At 48.3% G+C, this 20,951-nt stretch overlaps 2 protein-coding genes across 6 annotated transcripts in view; one reads left to right on the forward strand and one right to left on the reverse strand.

Moving 5' to 3' along the window:
• Window positions 1-20,951, forward strand: part of LSP1 (lymphocyte specific protein 1) — a 67,600-nt gene that overhangs the window by 41,814 nt on the left and 4,835 nt on the right. For 2 of the 3 annotated variants that reach the window (XM_049820757.1, XM_049820760.1), the window contains exon 11: window positions 8,314-9,711. The exons of the other annotated variant lie outside the window; for it this stretch is intronic. The gene's annotated coding sequence lies outside the window, so the exon portion shown is untranslated. Of the gene's footprint in view, window positions 1-8,313; window positions 9,712-20,951 lie in introns of those variants that run through there. 3 annotated transcript variants of the gene reach the window in all.
• Window positions 1,965-19,573, reverse strand: PRR33 (proline rich 33). Of its 3 annotated transcripts, XM_049820750.1 has the most exons (3): window positions 19,493-19,573; window positions 13,600-13,736; window positions 1,965-4,203 (listed from the first exon to the last, which is right to left on the reverse strand). In XM_049820750.1, exons 2-3 carry the CDS (start codon window positions 13,618-13,620, stop codon window positions 2,563-2,565), a joined length of 1,662 nt encoding a protein of 553 aa, XP_049676707.1. In that variant the 5' UTR covers window positions 13,621-13,736; window positions 19,493-19,573; the 3' UTR covers window positions 1,965-2,562. The 3 variants fall into 3 exon arrangements, with proteins under 3 accessions (XP_049676707.1, XP_049676705.1, XP_049676708.1); XM_049820748.1 differs by lacking the exon at window positions 19,493-19,573 and having other exon boundaries at window positions 13,600-14,163; XM_049820751.1 differs by lacking the exon at window positions 19,493-19,573 and having other exon boundaries at window positions 1,965-4,517; window positions 13,600-13,620.

The following is a 20,951-nucleotide window of genomic DNA, read 5'->3' on the forward strand; positions in this document are numbered from 1 at the left end:
TTCCTCTCACCCCCCCCTGAACTATGTTCATCCTTTTTTCCTGCTGCCAGATCCCTTCGTTGTTGCCTTTTGGCTTCCAAACTCTTCTGGCTCACCCCTGTGTCGCTTGCTCAACACCACCTTATCACCTTTCTAGTTCCTTAAGCCACAGGTACAGTTTTTCTTCCTCCTCCCCCTTCCTGAGCTGCAGGACCTCTGAGCAGGCTGTGGAGCAAGAGGTGTTCTGTAAGTGGCAATTTGGGCTCTTGGCAACTGCCTGAGGCTGACACTGAAAAACAACCAAACTCTGTGCCCAGCAGTGTTCCCCTTCCCTTGCTCAGCATAGCACATCAGGCTGGGACACACCGCAATGGCTCCCAGCGCAGAGCGACTGGTGGAAATCTGTTGTCTCCAGGCATCTGTTCTCTCCTCTGTGATGCTCTCGTGCCAGAGTCTGTCTCCGCAGGACTTGCCATGCCTGCTGTATGCCTCTGCCCTTCGCTCTTGGGGCAAAAGGGCTAAACCATGTAGCCGAACCTGACTTCCTCTGCTTCCCACTGTGAGAATCGCTCTCCCTACTTGCGATTTTCTGTCCTCCATCCCTCTGCAGTTGGGGCTGAGTTGTGGACACAGCCTGATGGGAAGCCTAGCAGATGCAAAACATAAACCTTATGTGGGAGTCACTGGTTTGTTCTGGGTCGTCATCCTCACTGCAGGACACTGGATTGAAGCACAATTGTTTCTGAAACCATCTTCTATGGCCAGATTCACATAGTCTCCCAAGTGTAATCAATATTGGCTGTTCTGCTCCATGCTAATGCTGTGGATCTTGTGAATGCAAACTCTTGTGCATAGGCATCCATTTAGCTGTGCTACAGTAAAGTGCCATTTTATCGCGGTGTGGTAAGGTCATCTTGACCTGCATTAGGCATTCTACAAGTTTTACGCTGCACTCTTTGATTTTTTTTATTTTTTTTTTTTTTTGATTTTGTGTTGCTGTGTGGATCTCTCTCTATGGCCTTCTCTTGCAGCATGTTGAATTATCCTGCAGAGGCTTACTTGGGATCCACTCGTGATTACTGGCACATTTCTAACCTACCTCTTTTCAGCTTTTTCTTGGAAAACTGGGGGATTGGTGAAATCCAAACTTTAGATACTTGGGTTATTCCTCCCCCCTTTTTTTTTCCTCCTTAGAATAGGCAAGGGGTTACAAAACAGAGTATAAGACCAGCAAAGGGAAAAGTTCAGAGAAGGTTTGGTGATAACTAAGCTTTTGTAGCATCATTGCAAAATTGGAAGACTTCAGAAAAGCAAAAGGGTCTTTTGGTTTTGTTTCTATGTCTGGTTGCAGTTTGGCTTGGGGAAATTTTGGTCAGCTCCATATCCTCTGTGCATGAAGAGAATGTAAAGAGCTGTGTATTGAGTTTCCTGTTTGGACTAAACATAGCAATCCTGTATTAGCTGTGTAGGAACATCCCAGCATATGACAAAGTCCCTTGTGAAACAGAAGTAGCTGATCTCCAGATGTCATGCTCATAAGCCTGGTGGCAATGGAGATGCAAAGGGTGACTGTAATGGTGGAAAGCACAGTTGTCTCTGTGGATGGACAGAATTGGGGATTTTGTTTTAAATACCCTTTTTTTCAGGACATCAGGCACCAGTAGGTATGCAATTATCATGATGATCCCCCTGAAAACAAGACTACATGTGGTTAGCAGAACCTCCTGGAAAACAGCACCTTGTTAAATACACAGAGTTGGATACCCATATGCTGAAGCAGGCTCTTGTTGGTTATCATGAAAACATCAGTCCCCAACTGTACTTAAAAAAGCATGGTAAAATACCTAACAGAACCTGATTACTGCAACAAAGTTAGTCTTCCATGTGCTATGATTTAGTAGACTGACCTAAGAGGACATCAAATGATGATGCCCATTTTTTTTAGGCAGGGGAACTGCTGTGTGAGAGCAGGATGGATATTTTATGCTGTCCCTTGTCTGTGCTTTGGGTGAAAGGATGAATTTCCACCTTGTTCTCAGCGAATGGGTGTGGGGTGCACTTTTGGTGGAGAAGCTAAAGAGATGATGTGTACCCTCTTTGACTTTGGTTTCTAAAACTCCCTAGAGGAGATGTGGAGCAACCCAGATTCCTTCATGTTGCCTCAGCTGCAGTTGCTTCTGTTTCTAGGATTTATTTTGGTCTTAAACACAACAAAATAAACTCAGATTTCACCATCCTCCCCTAAACTGGGCTGCTTCTACAGGCAATTTGTCCTCTTCACTGTGTGCCTCCCCACTCTTCCCCACGTTACTGCACACAGTGCTTGTTGTTGGCTCTTATATCAAGTGCATGTTTGTTTTCCTGGCTCATGACCTGTGGATGCGGTATGTTATGCTTTTAAGCTTATATAGATATGGAGAGTAACCCTTAAACCCACAGCATGAGGCTGCTGGCTTGGAGGGATTTAATTTTATTTTTTCCTTACACTTGGCTCTGTTGGGCAGTAAACTTAGTCATAGGTGCTTTCTTGCTTGGTGCCCTGTAGGAACCTCCAGAGATTTGGGCCTGTGGAGCAGTCTGGCTTCAGTTGACTGACCATCCTGATGCTGTTCTGTTAAAGCTCTTGCTGTGCTCCTCAGCCGCTTTGGGTCTAAACCGGCTCACCTCAAAGACAGTGGTGATCTTTGTCATGGGTTTGGCAGCCAGTTCCTTCAGTTTCCGGGCATCGAAGCGTGGCTTATGTAGAAGGATGGGTAAGCGGCGGGGAAGAAAGTTTCTTTCTTCCTTCTGCAGCTTCTTCTCTTCTGCTTGCTGCTTCCTCTCCTTGTTGACTGACATCTGGTATAAAATAGCATCCCACATCCTTGTGGCCCTTGATTTAAACAGCCTGCACTCTTGACCAGTTGGTTGAGAGCTGTCCTTCTCCTTGTTCCCTTCCTCCTGTCCCAGCTTTTCTGGCTCGGGCTCTGGGAAGTTGGGTGCTTCTGGCTGCACCATCAACTGCTTCCTGAGGCGATGCCAGCCACTGGCATTGGCTCCAAGCGGTCTTGCTTCTTCTACAGGTGATAGTGCTGGCTCAGCTTTGAGGGGAGGGCTGGTGTTTGGTAAGCTGGGGGTCAACTGAGGTTGAATGATACGTTCTGCCTCGGTGTCTGTGGAGGTGGCCACAGTACTGTCAGCTTGTGCTGGGGTTGCTGTTGCTGGGTGTGCTTGCCTCCAGGGAGTGCTGGGTGTCAATGATTTTAGGATGTCGCCATCTTGCTCAGGTAATTCAGGAGCTATCTCTGATCCAGATATTTCGGTGTCGCTTCCATGGGTCATAGGCTGATCGGTGTGGGCATCGGAGGGGCTGGGCTTGGGTGAAGGGGCCTTGATGGACTCTTCAGTAGGAGCAGGCCTGGGAGCTTCATTAGGAGGCTCTGCCTCTGCAGCAGAAAGGAGGGGAGGCTCCAGTGCAGGAGCCATGGCCTTGCTGTCATCGAGCAGGGTGGGTATCTGCCCTGGAGGTGGTTCAGAGTACCTTGTTTCAGGTGCTGGAGAAGAAGGCCTTTTGTCTTCATGGCTGACAGTTTCTTGGGTCTGATTAGATGTGGATGTCTTAGCCCTGGGTGGCTTGACGCTGTGGAAATAAGCATGCACCTTGGTGACATAGGTAACATCTGTTGCCCTTTCTTTACTGGGTGTACTGGAAGGAGGTGGCTGGGGGAAAACGGATATTGAAGGGTCCTGTGGAGAGGGGAGGTGGGTGTCTGTGCCTTCAGGCTGCTGTGGAGTCTTGGGAGCTCCTGGCTTGTGTAGCAGGGGCACGGCTGGGGAGGTCGTGAGCATGAGGTGTTCAGCAATGCGCCTCTGCTCAGTGACCTTCAGTGTGAAAGGCTTGCTCTTTCGGAAAGGGGAGGGGATGCGGTGGGTGATGGGCTTGATGGAGAGGCGGGTTGGGAGGCTGGCAGAGGTGGCTGCTGTGGTTTCGGGGGTCTCTGCTGGGGGAGTGCTCTCATTGTGCTCTAGGTCAGGGCTGGCCTCATTCACGGGTGAGAGGCTGGACCGAAAGGACTTGGCTTGCTCCGAAGCTAGGATGGCATTCTTCTTGGCTGCCTTCTTCAGCAGCCGCTGCAGCCGCAGGTTGTCCTTCCCAGGCTTTGGTAGAGTGGGAGGGGGAGAAAGGTGGTGGTGGATGGGAGCAGGCTGGACGGAGGATGATACTGTTACCAGCATTGTCATCTCCTGGAAGAAAACACAAAGCTTAGAGTTGGTGTGGGCTTAGCCCTGGACTAGACTCTGAAATATTCATACATAAGGCAGCCTCTTCCTCTCTCCAAAAGCTATGAGTATGGAATCAGTATTGTAGGAGAAGAGCATCAGTCTTGGTTTCCTTAGTCTCACAAGTAGTCTCAGCCAGTCTTGAGGGTGGTGTGGCAGGGCAAGAGATGTACTGGGGGAAGCTGTATTGCCAAACCTGGAGCCCTCCTGCTCCTGGCGATAGCGCAAAACCCAGTGAGAGCTCCTTGGGACCACAGATGTTCGTGTCTTGGCAAGTCCTAAAGGGATTTGGAAGGAAATGTCAAGAGAAACAGAGTGGTTCTGAAATTCTGAAGCTTTGAAACATTCTCCAGAGACACAAATCAGGCATGTTTCATAGCTTTCCAAATTCCAGTTATTAATACTCTGATACAATGTTATGTACAACAGAACAGCCATAAACTACATGTGTCATTTGAGTCAAAGTCAACACTGGCCTTGATTGATTTCAGCTGGCAGAAAGACATCCCTGTGAAATGCAGGACCTTAAAAAAGCTGTTTATCTGGTGAGAAAGTGCTTTGTCACAATGCTAACTCTAACTGGTCTTTGCTTGCTGTGTCAAGTACAGAGGCCACCTTCTCCTGCACTCAGTTTAAGATGAAACCAAGTTTTCTCTTTCCCTTGGGAGCATTGCCACTGTCCTGGCTGTATCACTGATTCTTCAGTGAAACAGAAATAGGTTGTGTTCTGGGTCAGGTCTTGTCCCCAGCGGCAATTGCAGATGGACCCCCCCTTTTGGCCAACAGTGCTGCTCCTGGGGGGATGCATGGATCTTTTCCCTGCTCTCTTTCACTAACTCACTGCCATCTCCTCTTCTTTTTGGTGAGCACCAGTCAGATTTCCTGCACAGTGGAGCTAAGTGTCTGTGTTGGGGATAGAAAGATAAAACTAATGTCAGTTCTCTTCTTTCTCTTCCTGAGCAAGGCTGGGGAACACCAAAAACTCAGCCTCTGACCTGCAATGACTCTTTGGCAGCCCCCAGAAAGAAATCTGACTCAACCCTGCCTCTCACTCAGCACAGAGTTGCTGAGTTTTGCTATGAAAGGAGGCATAAATCACTGAGCCCCTTAATCCCCAGTGCTGGATGCAACTGAACATCCTGAAACAAGGAAGAGGTGGTGGGCTGATGTCAGGGTTGCCCAGAGGGGCTATTGCATGTGCTCTGCTTGGTTCTTGGTGGCTCTCCAACTGGCTCTGGTTAGTGTGGGTGTGTAGCATGATACCTACCGTGTGGGAAAACTATCCCGAATAAAACTCTCAAAAGCACAGAACAGCTATTTGTGCTTGAGTGCCTGGTGTTGCCTTTAGGCTTGCAGTGCTGCTGTCAGCACTGGGCTGAGAAGTTGATCTGTACCGAGCAAGCAGGTGGTGTATCTGCCAAAACTGGTTGTGGATGGGGGGAAGAAGGATGACTCTTCTTTAAAGAAAAAAAAATAATTTAAAAAATGCAGCAGTAAATGAAAGCACTGAAGAGGTGGCACGTAGGGCATAAAGCCTTCAAGGTCAAGCCCTCCCCATGGTAGATGAGCTGTCCTCCAGAACAGAGGCTGTGGTGGGCAGGGCCTGGGCAGTGTCTAGTAAGTGGTGCGCTACTACCAACCGATTTCCTCAGTACAGGAACGACACAGACCTGTTGGAGCGGGTCCAGAGGAGGGTCACAAAACTGGTCAGAGGGCTGGAACACATCTCCTGTGAGGAAAGGCTGAGAGGGTTGGGGTTGTTCAGCCTGGAGAAGAGAAGGCTCTGGGGAGACGTTATTGTGGCCTTTCAGTACTTAAAGGGAGTTTATAAGAAAGATGGGGACAGACTTTTTAGCAGGGCGGGTAGCAACAGGACAAGGGGTAATGGTTTTAAACTAAAAGAGGGTAGATTCAGACTAGAGATAAGGAAGAAATTTTTTACGATGAGGGTGGTGAAACACTGAAAGCGGTTGCCCATAGAGGTGGTAGATGCTCCATCCCTGGAAACATTCAAGGTCGGGTTGGATGGGGGTCTGAGCCGCAACCTGATCTAGTTGAAGATGTCCCTGGTCATTGTGGGGGGGTTGGACTAGATGACCTTTAAAGGTCCCTTCCAACCCAAACTATTCTATGATTTATTTCAGCTGCAGACATGAGAAACCTCCTGCTGTTTTGGTGAGGGGGCTTGGAGGGGATTTGTGCCAGCTGGGGGTGACAACTGTTGGGCATTCCCAATGGCTTATCAGCCTCATGCCTTAGGCATAAGGCTGGGATTAGAACTTGCTCTGTTTCAAAAGCTACTCCTAGAAATAAGTCTGCACTGGCCTGAAAAAAGGCTGAGAGCCCATTCCTTCATCATATACCTGCTCTCCTCCCCAGCCTTGTGGATATTCTAGATTCTTCTGGGTCAGAAAGCCAAAATGCCTCAGTTGGAGAGATACATACTTGCTTTTGTGCAACACTACTCTGTTTCTGTTTGTATAGGAATTGGTAGTTGCTTGTGTGATTTTTGTCTGCTGCAAGGTGAGCTAGTACACGTATCTGATGTTAGGATTGATTGTGGAATGATTTCATTTGCTCCTGTTTAATGTCTTCCCACGGACAGCCTCTGCTACAGGATGAGCTGTGGTCTAGCAGCACTGGTAAAGCAAAATTACAAGGTTGACCTGCTTCAAGCTTGTGTTGGGAATACTAAAGAGGCAGGGCAGTGAACTTCCCAACTACCGATCAGCTTTTTGAGTTTTTTCCTTGTCCTACAGACTGTTGCACCCCAGTAGGATGCAGCTTCCGACATGGGTCAGAGCAGGATCTTGTCTGGGATTTGATGTGAACTGCCAGATGCTACCGAGGGGAGCATGGGGGTTCTTGGAGTGGGAACTTTAGATACAATCTGCATGCACCGGGAAAACTTTCCCTCTGTTCCCGAACAAAGAGGCTGCTTTGTGCCCTATAATCTCAAGATTTGTGGTCTCTTACAATAGTCTGTGCTCTTAAAATCACTCTCGCTACTCTCTCAGCCCCCCAGCTGACTTGAAACCTGCTGTGCTGTGGGTCTTGGAGACGTGAGCGGTAACTTCCATGGCATGTGACTGTGCCGGAGTCTGTGTGTTTGACTAGTGAGGCAGAGAGATGCTAAGAGACAGCAAAAGGAAATCAGCTGTTAATTTATTTGCCTTCCCTGTCATGCTTAGCTTTGATGACTCTCCTTCAGAGCTTTGTGTTCTCGGGAGAAATTCTGCAACAAGCAAGATTTGTGATCGTCTTCCCCCCCCTTGCTGTGTAATGAAGCAAAAGCAAAGGGACAGATGGACTTGCTTTATTGCCAGCGGAAAGGCCGGAGCTGAAAATCTGGGACAATGGGGAAAATACTGCCTGAGAAACTTGGGTGGGTTTGTGCTAAGTTGGAAGGAAATGGAGCTAGAACCTGAGTCAAGAGGCTTTCAAAGGGTTAGGTTTCCCTGCTGCTGGCTGAGTGCTTGTGGGTGGAGGGGAGGTCACCCACTCTTGGACCCCAACTGTTCTCCCAAACTCCGTTCCATCTGCAGGCAACCCCAAACTGGGAGAGTGTCAGCATGGAGGAGTCATTTATCATGCGATGGAAAAGTCATTTGTGTGCGGGAGTCCCTCAGCTGCACCAGCTGTCGCACGTGGAGCAGATAGAGAGCTGCAGGAACCCGATATGGCTGCAGATGGTCCCAAGTAGAGAGCTGCGGCTGTCAGGGGCTTTAGGAACATGCTCTCTGCTTTTGTGGCTTTCTCAGGCTTGGAAAGAAACCTGCTAATCTCCTCCTTCTCAGGAGGTGGCTGGGCAGGAGCACATCCTTCCCTCTGCCTGGGCAGCTGTGACCTCTGCCGGGCATGCAGCCCTTGGCATCTACTCTGCCATGGGCACGTAGCAGGGTTGACTGTCCTGCAGTGCTGAAGCTTTATGGGCTGATTCACAGGGCTTTGTGGAAATGGGTGGGAGAGAGCTACCTGTAATTGCTAGACAAGATGCAGCCTCTGTACAGCCCAGGGTATTGCTCGTGGCAGGCCAAATGGTATGCATAAACTTCTTGTTTTCTTGTCTTGCAGCTGAGCTTGGTCCTGGCTTGATGCTGCCCTCGATGCCACTATTTCCTCTGCTCCACAGAAGACAATTGAAGGATGTTTCTCTTCTCCTGCCTGATGTCAGTGTGCTTTGGTACAGCCTGACTCCTCTCGGGGTCTAAGCAATACCCCATGCTGCCTCCGGTTGGACGAAAGGAACTAGATCAGCTGGCAAAACTGTCCCTGTTTTAACTTTCTATGTGACTCTCTGGCACTTTTTTTTTTTTAAATCTGGCTCTGCTATGGAGATGGGAGGCTGTGGTTCTGTTCCCTCTACTCCCTCTTTTCTTTCTCAAGTGTTGGAAGAGGGGGATCTGCTGCCTTGCTGAGCTGGCAGGGCTTTTGCTATGTGATGAAGAATTTCTGCTTTTGTGGCTCTTGGTGGCTGGATGGTGAGAAAAAGGGAGCTCAAAAGAAACCTGGTAAAAGAATCAGTGTTTGAAAGGAGGGCAATGGGCAGATCCTGAGCATGAGGAGACTGCAAGGACCACTTGTTACCCTGTTGGTGCCAGCTGTGGGTAAACTCTTCCCCTGTTTACAATGCAGCCCCTGACCCTCTACATTATCTGCTTTGAGGGACTTCCATCTACTTGTCTCTGTGTACATCAAATCACATTCAACTTAGTCCTGTTTTTTTCTTTAGTTCCCAGATTATCCTCTCATCACAGTTACATTACCCATGCCAAAATGTTCCTGCCACTTTTCCGTCTCAACAGTGGCAATAGCAGCTTTGTTTCAAGTAGCTGGTGCCTTCCTCTCCCTAACACAGATTGGAGGTCTCCTTTCCCAGATGAGGAGTGCTGACCACTGGTATTATCTCCCTTCTCTGGGAAAGGGATTTGCTTGTTCTCTGACTTGTGGGCTCCAGCGATTGGAACACTTCTTCTGAGTGTCAGATGTGGATGTGGTGGGTATGTTGATAAACTGCCTGCTACGTTCCTGGAGGTGGAGAGGATATCTGAGAAACAGTTGCTACTCTTATGCTGGAAGCTGCATGGTGAAAGGGCATCCTAGTGAGTTGTTTGGGGAGGTCAGGGCTTGCTGTGAACATGGAGAAACTGAGTCCCTAAAGAGTGGCACTCTGGCCTTGGGCCTGAGGTCTGTAAATCAGCTCCCAGGGCTGTTTCTGAGCTCTCCCACGCCTTCATACTTCATGGTGTTAGCATGTCCCCCATTCCCTCTTAAAAGTCTTATTCCTACCCTCTTCCCATGTCAACATAATTTTGCGATTTGTTTCTGCCCTCCTGGAGGGGAGGGCAGCTTCTCTCTCCTCCTTCGTCAGTGTGCTTTCTGCTTAAATTTACTGCAGCCTGGATTTTTTTTCTGTAAGCATTTAATAAAATTTGAGGAAGATGATGTAACAATGGCAACTCTGAGGATTTTGTTGATGTAGGAGTTCCTGCAGCAAAGCTGTTTTCCAAGACCTTGCAACTCTCTACTTGAGCAGAAAGTGAAGGAGAAGAAGCATCAGGCTGAGTGACAAGAAGAAAAGGAGCTTGATGTATGCAAGAAAAGGGCTTTCTGTGTGCCTGCCCCATTTAGAAGATCCTTGTCATCTCACTGCATTCTTCATTGTTATTGGGGGTAATTGACTGTAAAATGGGAATGAGCGGTGTTTGGGCGAGAGATGGAGCAGCACGCAGAAGAATTTGCATGAAGTGATCAGTTAGGAGAAGCACAGAGCTTAGGTCCCCAGCTGATAGACCTCAGCAACATCACAGGCTTCAACAAAAATCACTGGTGATGTCAGCTAAAAAAAAAAAATCCTGTATAGCCTGCTTATACAGCTTAGATGACACCAATATAGCTGTCTGTACAGGAACCCAGCACTCTAATGAGCTGACTACCCTATCTGGAACCATCTAATGAAATACCTTTTTTTTTTTTTTTATGGAGCTGACCTTCTGAGTAATAACACTTCTGTGGTGTAGAGACAACAAATAGTTTGTGCTTTCCTTACCTATACTTTCCTAAAGTATTAGGAAGAGGAAAGTTAATCAGATATTGCTTGTACCTGTCATCTTTCTGCTTATTGGTACCCTAGTCCTATCCATCCTCTGCTTCAGCTCCTCCTGGAGGTAGGAATTCAAGGAGTTGCTGTTCCTTAGAGAGCACTGGGGAGCATGGATACCATCTGGCCCCATCTTCCTCCCTTCAGCCCTTCCTCTGCCATGGTGGGATTTTCAAGCAAGGCCAGAGCAGTAGCAAGGGGTGTATAGAGGTGTCCTGGCGTGAGGAGAAAGCAGTGGTATTGTGCCCTTGCATGCATGCAAACTGGTTGCACCAATTTGTTTCAACTCTGTTCTGCAGTTGGCTGGTGGAGAGGATGGCCACAAACTCCTGTTACTATTCCTGCGCCCGGCCAGCATGGAGAGTGCAGAAAAGGCCACAAAGGCTGCTTGTGTGAGATTCCTCCTCTAAGGAGGGTTAATTTGCAGGGCATATTGTCCCCAGTTAAAGCCTATGTGGACATAGATGTGGTTTCAACAGAAACAACTGCTGTAATTCAGGTTCTGGTCACAGCACAGAAGTGAGCAGGTTACATGGAAACTCTCTGGCAAGACCAGAGTGCACTGGTGGTGGTGAGGAACCAGGGAAAAGACCTAGCTTAGAGCAGATGCGTATAGCTCTTTATGAGGTACCTGTATTTGCTGGGGGAAAGTTTTGCACGGTTAAATTAACTTTATGACATGCTGTTTCTCCTCCCAAAGTAACATGGTGCACACATGGTGGTGGGAGTGGCAGTGGGGTTACCAGGATGGTGACTGCCCCCCCCCCCCCAAAAAAAAAAAAAAAAAAGGATGCTGCAGCCCAGGTGCTCTGGATGTGCATCTTGGGGAATGCTAAGAGGGGATGAAGGCTCATTTCTTCCCTCAGCAGCAAGCACAGGGCATTGTGGCTGATTTTATTGTTCACTTCAGAAGAAAATGTGGCATCTGTGAAGTGCTTCTGCTCATCTCTCACTAAAATGAAAAGCTTCAGGTGAATTTGCTGTGGAGAAACCACTGCGTGTGGTGATGAAGTCATGGTGCAACCTTTGCAAAGCAGCCTGCTTCCAGCTTGTCTGTGTGTCGCTGGGACCTCTGCTCTCCTAGGGATGTGAAGAGTGCTCCTGGGGACTCATCCTGCTTCTGTGAGTAAAGGAGAGCAGGCTGTGCTTCTCTGTAGCACTTACCAGTCTGATTTCATTCAGCAGCTGACTGCTCTATCTTTACTACATTCATTTTTCGCAATATCGTATTTTTTTGCAGCATTGACATCTCTCAGGCTTTCATTGTAAGACTATAGCTCTATCTTTTCCTGGGACTGTTGCATTTTGAGCATAACAAGGACAAACTGAGGCACTGAGAGAGACTTTCTTGCAGGATTAAGTTTACCCTCAAAGCCTGGTGAAGAAGAGCGATGCCTTCCTGGTCCCTGTATCTGTTGGCTGCCTGTGTTCCCTGTGCTGCCAGGCTATCCCAAATTACAATCCCCTTGGCAGGTCGATGGTGCCCAAAGAGAGAGGCTGGAACCCCTTTGTGGGCTCTCAGTGCTCTGACCTTGAGGCACACCTCAAGGTGGTCCTTCTCTCCAATTTTCTTCTTTCCCTATCTCCTGTCTGTTTAGATTATGCAGAAGGGGAATGTCCTTTTTTACAGTATCTACTCTTAATAAATCTGTGGGGGCTACAGTAATACTGAAACGTGCTGTTTGTCCTGTAGCAGGCTTCAGTGCTGGTTTTCTTCTAACAAGGTTTAACAGATGATTCTACGCGAGCATATGCGAGACAGAATTGAAAAACACGGTCCACGACCATTGCATTGCCTGTTTCTTGCAAGCCATAAACCAGTGTTATTTAAACTTGGGGAAAGGTTAGCTGATGGAAAACTCAAGTCTGTTTTGAATGTTATGTCATTATATAGCACTTGTTCTGCCTCAAGACTGGGGGCTAGACTTCATCTGCTTCTCTTTCCAGGTATAAAATAATTATAGGTTCGTTTTTATGACCATCCTTATGTATATGTACTGGCTAATTAACAGATCTCTGCTCAAGCTTTGTTTGCAGCTCTGCACTGGGCCTCCAGTGAGGTGGTGGACGCAAGAGTCTAGAGTCTCCAAGTGACTTTCTTCCTTGAAATGCCTCTGCAGTTTCTGATCTTTGAAGGAAAGGTCAGGCTCGGAGACACCTGGGTCTGAATGTCAGAGCTTCCCCTCCTGCCACCACCACCTTAGGGAAGGAATATAAACAAGCTCAAAGAGCGGGGTGGCTATAAATAATGAGGTGGCAGCTGATATGCTGCTGAACAAGGCTGTGTGGTTGGTCTACTGGTAACTCTTGCCAGCTCAACACACTCTCCCTAATGCTGCATGATAGATATATGTATATGGGTGTATACATACATATATTTCAAAGCAGGTAAAGAATGGATCTGACAGTGGCAAGAAGTGCAATCGGAGCTAGCATTTGCTTCAGAAACGATGGAACCGTTACAAGGATCCTGATAATGAGACAGACCATAGGCGATTTCCCTGTGATTTTTGCTTTGGGTGCCCTGAGGGGTTTGGTTGCTGTGGAACAATTTGATTTAGATCAAATTTCAAAAAGGTGCTTAATCTCTTAATGAAAATTCTAAGTAATAGTGGTTTAACAATGCTAAAGACACGCACTCTTCATCCTTCAAATAAACAGAAAAAAGTGTCATGGGCTTAGTGCTTTTGAGGGTGATGGGAAGAACAGGGCAGAGAGGGTGAAGCATAGTAAGGGGAAAATATCAGTGGCATTTATATGAGCAAGCACTTTAAAGCACGAAAGCAGCAAACTGCAAGTGTAATTACTGAATCAGATGTGCTTGGTTGGGTAGGTAGTCCTTCCCCAAGGTTGTGGATGGTTGCTGTGAGCACCTTGGCTGTTCTCCTGCCTCGCTCACCTCCTCTGGGGACAGCCCAAAACAGCAGCTCCAGGCACTGGTCCTGGCTCCCATCCTGCTGCTCAGTCTTTGTCCTCACTGTCTGACTGTTTCATCCATTTAGGTGTAAATAGCCTGAGGATGAGACCCAGGCTATGTCTCAAATGGTCCAGCCTGATCCCTTATCTTCAGAGAGACATCTAGCCTAGATCTAGCATGTCGAAGGAGGATCTCTAGAATCCCACAGGGATTGCACCTTAGATGTCTAAAGCAGATGGAGAAAGCACATCTCCCAAAGCAAACAGCTGAGTGATGGAGCAACAGCCTACCAGAAAAATCAGGAATCGATATTAACTGAAGAAAGATGAAATTCAGTACTTACTGATGTGTAACTTGTTTCCATCTGCAATCACTTGCATGTTGGGTGCATCATGTTACTTGGTTTGGTTCACAAAATTAACAGGTCATTGGTTCCTTCGGGATCATTTCTGGTGCTGTTTTCTTGTGATTTTTAGAGCCCTGTAGGTAAGTTCAAAACATCGGATGGAAAAGAGTATTTACAGTAGCCAGTGAGTACAAGAGGTTTCTCGGGAATAAAGTGACTTCTTTTTGAAAGCATGAAAAGTTCCGTCATCTAAAATTAGTGTGAAGAAGGGCTATCGAGTAACACCATTGCATGCTCCCAACTTTGGCCCTGCAAAGTTCGGCATCTAAAGTACTGGAAAGGTGAAGGGCAGATGATGGTGCTGTTGCCAGGACAGATATTCTAGCAGAGTAGCTCCAGGCAATGAAACTAGTTGGAGGCTTTTCAAGTTTGCTGGTCAGATCTACTGTTTTGCAAAAATCAGGGTTGCAAAATGCAAATTTGGAGCTGTGCTTTGATTGCTACCATCTCCGGAGAGGAAGAGTGCAAATTCTGGCTCTGGCTCTGCTTGTTCCTGGTGAGGGATGTGCTGTATGTGGAGGGTGTAAGCATGGAAAAAGCTGCACGGGAGCAGAGGGGGTTAGGAGTTGATTGGTTTGGTGAATTTTGTTTGGGTGTTTGTGTGCAGTTTGACTGGAAGATCAGGGCTGAGACTGCTAAAGTGAGCTGGTAAGGATGGCACCAATACCTGCCTTTGCCCTGGCCAAACGTGTGAGCTGCCCAAATGCCACGCAGTTATTTACTGCCTCTCGGCCCCGAGGCATTTCATCCCCTTTTCTAGCTGTCATCCTGGTTTGGGCTTTGCTTTTTCACAGCCTTTCAGGACACTTTCAGTGTGCGTGCCAAGGCAGCTGGTAGGTTAAATGTGCTCACAGGGAGATGGGGACATGTGAGATCAGTTTCTTTGGAGGTCTACAAAGCAGCTTTACACCCGGGTTAAGCTTGGTCTGTTCCATCTGGCTTTTGAAAGGCTGATGAGCTATGCCAGAAAGCCAACACTGAAGGCAAATTCTTGCTGCTCCTCCAGTGCCACCCTGCTGAGCCTTGTTGCTCGCTGACCGTGTGCACTAATGTATCTCTAATCTGAGTCACTCTGTTGTGGATCAAGGTAGCAAAGCATTTCCCACACCCATCAGAACTGTGGCCTGTCTGATGAGGCCAGTTCTCATGGAAGGGATGCAGATGCTGGTATTTTTGGCTTGGTGTCAGAGGTGAGCTCTCAATTTGCTTTCTCCCTCTCTGTCTCCCTGATGACTGATGAGATCAGGGCTGGCTCTGCAGGACATGCAGTGCTGACCCATGGAAGGATAGGGGGATAGGTGCTCAGTTCTTCATGCAAATACCCTAATGCAATTAATTCCTCTTGGACTGATGACTCCATCTCAAAACTGACATTGTCTTTTAAGATTGCTAGTGACTTTGTGTGTCTCCAACAGTGAAAATATTGCTGGGAAAAACCCGAAACAATAACAACCAGAGCCAACCCAACTGGAAACTTAGAAAAACCTCAATTACAAATAAAAATTTCAACAGAATTTAAAAATGCCCAAGGACACTTTGTACCCTGCTCTGCCACTGTCACCACCAAAACCACACCAGCCTAATGAGTGTATCTGCAGCATGCACTGTATGAATGATGCACAAGGCTGGCTTATGTTTGCATCTGATGCTGAAGTAGGAGGTGTGCAGATCCCTCCCTATTTCTTATGCAAAGATGTAGAGTTTCTGCTCTTGCAGGCTGAAAGGGGCTAAGACGGGGCTAGATTCTTCTACCGACTGAGCTTCACAGAAGGGATGACACACTAGAGTCCTCAATGGAAGTGTTGATTGCCTGCATCCCTCCAGATGCAAGGAGGAGAATACCAGTATCAGGAAGGTGGATGGTGGTGTACATAGGTAATTTGGTCATTAATAAGAGAAAGCTTTTTTTGTTGGCCTTTATTCTCCTTTTTATGCCTCTGAACCTTTGAGGTGTCATGAAGCCATCATCAGGAGAAGGTGTTGGAACCCTCAGGTTCCCCAGCCACGTTCCAAGATTCAGGTAGGTGAACCCGCAACCTGGTGAATACTTGCTCTCTCCTGTATCTGAGCGGCTGCTGCAAGATGTGCATCGCTGTGCGTGGCAAGCACTGCACCAGGTCTCTTCTGGCTGAGGACCGAGATCCCGAGCCCAAATGCCAGGCAGGGGTATTAGAGGAGCTGGGGAGGAAGCATGGTCTTTGCTTAGCCCATTTGAGTTGTGTTTCAGATTCCTCAGCATCCCATCGTTGCTGGTAAAATGGCAGTGGTCTGCTAATACATAAATAGAGGAGCTGATTTGAAAGTTTAAGGCTATTCTGATCTCTGCTTGACTGGCTACATAAAACAGGTCATTGGATTTTACTCAGGAACAGAAAATAATTAATTATATATATATTCTGTCCTTCCTCTGAGTGTACTTAGTCACTATCTGATCTGCCTTTTTATTGGCAGCTACTTCAATTAAGTTGGAAAGAATGTTTCAGTGAACATGGGGCATCTACTCTAACCTTGAGCTGCTGATTAAAGCCCACTGCAGAATCCCTTTCTGTGGGATGGGATAAAGAGAAGATAGGAAAGGGAACTGGATAAGGATTTACTTTTCCTTCCCAAATGGCTTTTGTGGTTCCCATTTCCCACCTTCCCTGAGTCACGGTAAAAGGTTTATAATGGAGTGTCACAAAACAGAAAAACACATCCCCACCCTTCCCCAGTCAGCTTAACGAACCTGTTTTCCTGGATAACTTAGTGTTTCAGTGCTGATGTCTGTATAAGCGGACAAACACATCAAAACCATTTGTATCATGCAAAAAGCCCCCCCACATCAAAACCATTTGTATCATGCAAAAAAATCAAAAGATGTTGTTTTGAAAGCATTCAAATATGACTTTTGGGGGGGGGGGTATAAAAGAAACAGTCAGAATGTGAATGATGGAACAACTCAAGTAAAACATTTTCCTTGCAAATAAATTCACTTTGGATAACTTAACTGTTTTTGGATGACAGAAGGTGTCAGTGAAAGTTCGTCTGTAGCTCTAGCACAAAGGTGTAAGTGCAGAGTCATGGGCAAGGTTGGGTGAGGAAGGACCTTAGGAGGTCCTCTGGCCCAACTTGCGGGCCAAAGCAGGATCCTTCTCAATATTAGACCAGTTTGCTCAGTGTTGGTCGGTAGTTGGTGAATAAGGGATAGGTATTGTTTCACTTCAGAAGTTAGATCTCTCCTGGGTTGTGAAAGAGCACCTGTTTTAAAGGAGTGATGTAGCTGATTTTCTTTACAAACTCTGTAGGCTTTAATGAATGTGAAGCTGCAGGTAGGATTTCAGACTTCCAGGGCTGTAGAGCTTTTCAGATGGACTTTTCCAGTGCTTTTTCAGCTTGCTGGCTGAGTGTCATCCAGCCAGAGGTGGCAGTGATCCATGGAAATGTTGCCCACTGACTGGTGTGCAATAAGCACGGGGGGTGAGGGTAAAAAAAAAAAAAGAGGGGGGGGGGGAAGCATTTGGCCAAAGTGCCCATCTTTATGCAATTTGTAAAATTATCAGGGCTAATGTGTGTGCACTGTATTTAAAGGCATCTCCCTGTGAGTGCGCTGGCTGCTGCAATAGGTCAGCCAACAGCCAGAAAAGATGAGAAGGGCTGATTACAGCTCCCCTGCAAGGTGCCCTGCTATGCTGTATATTGCTGCAGCCCATCTCAAATAACCAGGCTGGGTGCTCCTACCTACTGAAAAGAAATGTGATATTGGGGTAGGTTACCTAGTGGAAACTTCTCTAGATCTGTGCCCCAGCCTTTAGTTCCTATTCAAGGAGGAACACTGGTTTCCTGTATCCTCTCCTAGATGGAGATGCTGTCACTGTAAAAGCATGCCAGGCTTTGGCTTGAGGTCAGCAGGTAGCTGGACTTTATGCAGTTTGAGACCCTGGTTCGTGTCTGTGACTTGCACGTGTGCTCTCTTTAGCCTTGGTGGTGTCTCCTAACCTGGTAGCTGGTGAAAAGGGCTTCTCCAAAGACAGGTGCTCACTGCGCCCTTGCCTAACAAAATCTGATAGCTCTTGCTAGAAATGTGGCCACAGCTGGGATCATCTCTCCCTCATTTGGTGTCTGTGATCAGTATGGAGCACGAGGTAGTTGGTGGTGGTTAGCTTGCTCTCTAGGCTGGCGTGGCTGTGCTGCAGCAGCTCAAAGGCAAGTCCAAGTACACCTTGCTGCTGATGCAGGGAGAAGAGCTGATGTCAAGACAGTGCAAAATATATATCCTAGAGCAGGACAATCTGCAGTAGAGAGGCAAAGCTGATGATGAAAATGTCACAGGCTGTGAATGAAACTGCTGTGCTATGGCATCAAGAGGTGAAATAAGGACTAGAATAGGGTATGTGTGAAAAGCATAGGGTATGCAGCTAATGCATGGAACAAATATTGGAGAGGATTATAGTTACATGCCGAAGCAGATAGAGACCCACAAAGGGAAGAAAGGGCAAACATAAAATGGGCTGTGGGGAATGAGCCTCGGTTGTGAACCAGTTGACAGCAGAGCAAACAGAGGATGTGTGCATCAGATAAGTCCTCTTTCCAGAGGGATGGAGCAGATCCCCTCAGTCCTGTGGGAGGAGGGAACTGGATCATGCTGGGACTGGAAACAAGATGCATGACATGGACACCAGCGGTCTGACAGAGGCAGCCCATAGGATGCACAGACGTCCTTTGGGACAGAACTGAATAGATTGGCCATGCTCACAGGAGGTGGCGATGGGCAAGATGGAGCATGGATATGATGCATAATGTAAAGATGGACATTGTCTGGAGCAGTTGCCCAACATGGATAGATCAGGAACTGAGCTAAGCGCAGACACGCGTGTACAGGAACTAAGGTGATGCTGCAGGCAGCAATGTTTGCATCTCATCTATTTGAAAATAGAGCTGCAGCAGGTAGAAATGTCTGGTTACCTGTCTCTGCCATAGCCTGCATCAACACCACATTTGTCAAGATGCTTAGAGGGAAATCTGAGTGATGCAGAGTGCTTCCGTGCCACTGCTGCACAAGCAGCACCGCTCTGGCAGAGGCTGTCCAACCCTGCAAGATGCTCACGTTGCTCCTGCCAACTCACTGGCAGCAAATGGGCCAGATGGGACCACGGGAGCATTCAGCCTCACATCTGCTGTGAACTGTCCTGGTGTAAGCCCAGGCTTCACGTGCACTTGCACAGACACACTTTCTTTTTAACTGATTGATCCAATCCTTGGTGTAGGAGACCTGAGTGGCGATGCCCTGTCCACAGCAGGGACAGTCTATAACGGGCCAGCAGGCAAAGGAGGCTGGTGAATACCACTGCCAAACCAGGTCCACTGTGAACATAAAAGGAGAAACAGCTGCGGAACTCCCCTCCCGTACATCTCCACTCTGCTGCCAGTTTGGGCAAACATGGTATTTCTTGGAGATGTGCCTGGCTGGTGGAGCGCCTGAGGAAAATGAGCCAGTGGAAGATGACAAAAATGCCCGATGGTGCTGAAAATGCAGCGTGAAAGCTGGCTTGCTGTGTTAGCACTTTTGGCAGAGCTGGGGAGGGGGAGTGGAGGCCACGATACCTGGTCCGGCCGTGCGTCCCCATGCAGGTGCTGCTCTCCTTGGCAGCGCTGGATGCCCACCCCAGCTCCCCCACCTGGCAAACTCCCAGCCAAAACCGGGCCACTGAGGATGGATGCACTGTCCCCCTCCCACCCAACAAGTAACAGAAGCATTGGCTTGAGCTGGGTTGCGGGAGGGAGGAGAGAGGATAAGCTGCTGGACAGCTGGAGAATACAAGCTGGAGAGGGGATTTTTGCTCGTGCATGTTACCTGGTGAATGGAAGGCTGCAGCGCTGTGCTCCTGCTCCACGGCTTTAAATGCTTGTCTTTACATCCTCGGTTGGGGACCCTTTCCTGCAAGTGGCAGGGAAAGAGTGGGCAGGAATCAATCTGTGACCCAGGCCAAAAATATCACCTGCCCTGCAGCTCCTAAATTTTTTCTCTGCTCCTACAGGCTGGGAGAGAGGGGGTGCTGGAGCTGCCAGGCGCTCCAGAGGGCACGCTTTGCATCGCCGGGGAGCCCTGCCAAGGGGAGAGGGGTGGGAGGGAGGGGATGGGGAGCTGAAGACTGTGAGGTTTAGTGAAGTGGAAACCGTGAGCCAGAGGGTTGTGTGAGGCACTGCAATCCTCTGCTGGCATAGCTGTGCAACTGTAGAGGGTGCTTGGGCAGCAAAACCCACCCAGGCATCTAGGAGATTCTAGGTGGAGTCCAGCCAGCTGGGGTTTGCCCTCTCTAAGACATCCTTACTTAAATAATGCTTTTGTATTGTGCTAAGAAAGGCTCTGAGTGTGGCTTGAGGTCAGACAAGCTCTCTTGCTGCATTCCTGCTCTCTTACTTTTTGTTCCAGGTCTCCTTGACCCCTGATGTGTGGCAGAGCCCTGCTAGTCTTTGTGAGAGGTGGGTGTGTGCCACACACCACCCATGCGTTAACACATGTGAGATGTGTGCGCCACATGCTTCTGACTTCTTACACGCCCTGTGACTGTTCATTTCAAAGAGTGTCGGATGGCAGGAGATCCCCAAACCCTCCACAGGCTCTAACCCTGCAGTACATCCCAAGCTGTTTACATGTAGAGAGGCAGCAGGGAAGAGCCCCTACCCAGCTGGGAGAGCAGAGGCTGCTGCTGTGTGTTGAGACTGCAAGAGCCAGGGTGCCACAACCAGGTTTTAAGCAGCAACCGTGTGCCACAGAGCTGCGGGAGCCCCACAATTTGTTTCCAAGGTGCCTTTGCCTCAGATACCCCTCTTAAAGCTCTGCCTGCCTGGTGGGGTTGTAAATATAGAAACATAAGCCCTGGAGGTTTTTTTTTTCCTCCAAACATGTCCCTCCCATCATAGCATCATCTGTGCAATTCCTCCAGCTGCTCCTATACATGGTATGACCTTTTTTTCTGCTTCCCTTGCTTCTCCCTCCATCCCCCTCCCGCCCTCTCTGCTGCCCTTCCCTGCCCAGCGCAGGGAGTCTGGGGCCAATCGGCTCCTCCAGACGATCAAATGTCACTATAAGTTGAGAGCTGCATCACCTTGGGACGCTCGCAGATCCCAGCCCACCCGTCCCCTTCGGCAGGGAGCTCAGCACTTCTCTCTGCTCCTCCCAGGTAAGCAGAAGCCCCTGCAAGGGATGCTGCTGTGGGGGGTAAAACCACAGAGGGCCTGAGCCTTGGTTTGAATGGAGAAGGAGAGGAGGGTTGGGGTCCATAGGATGTGGGATCCAGCACAGGATTCTA

This window comes from Accipiter gentilis, chromosome 17, assembly GCF_929443795.1.
Source record: "Accipiter gentilis chromosome 17, bAccGen1.1, whole genome shotgun sequence".
NCBI classification, from domain to species: Eukaryota; Metazoa; Chordata; class Aves; order Accipitriformes; family Accipitridae; genus Astur; species Astur gentilis.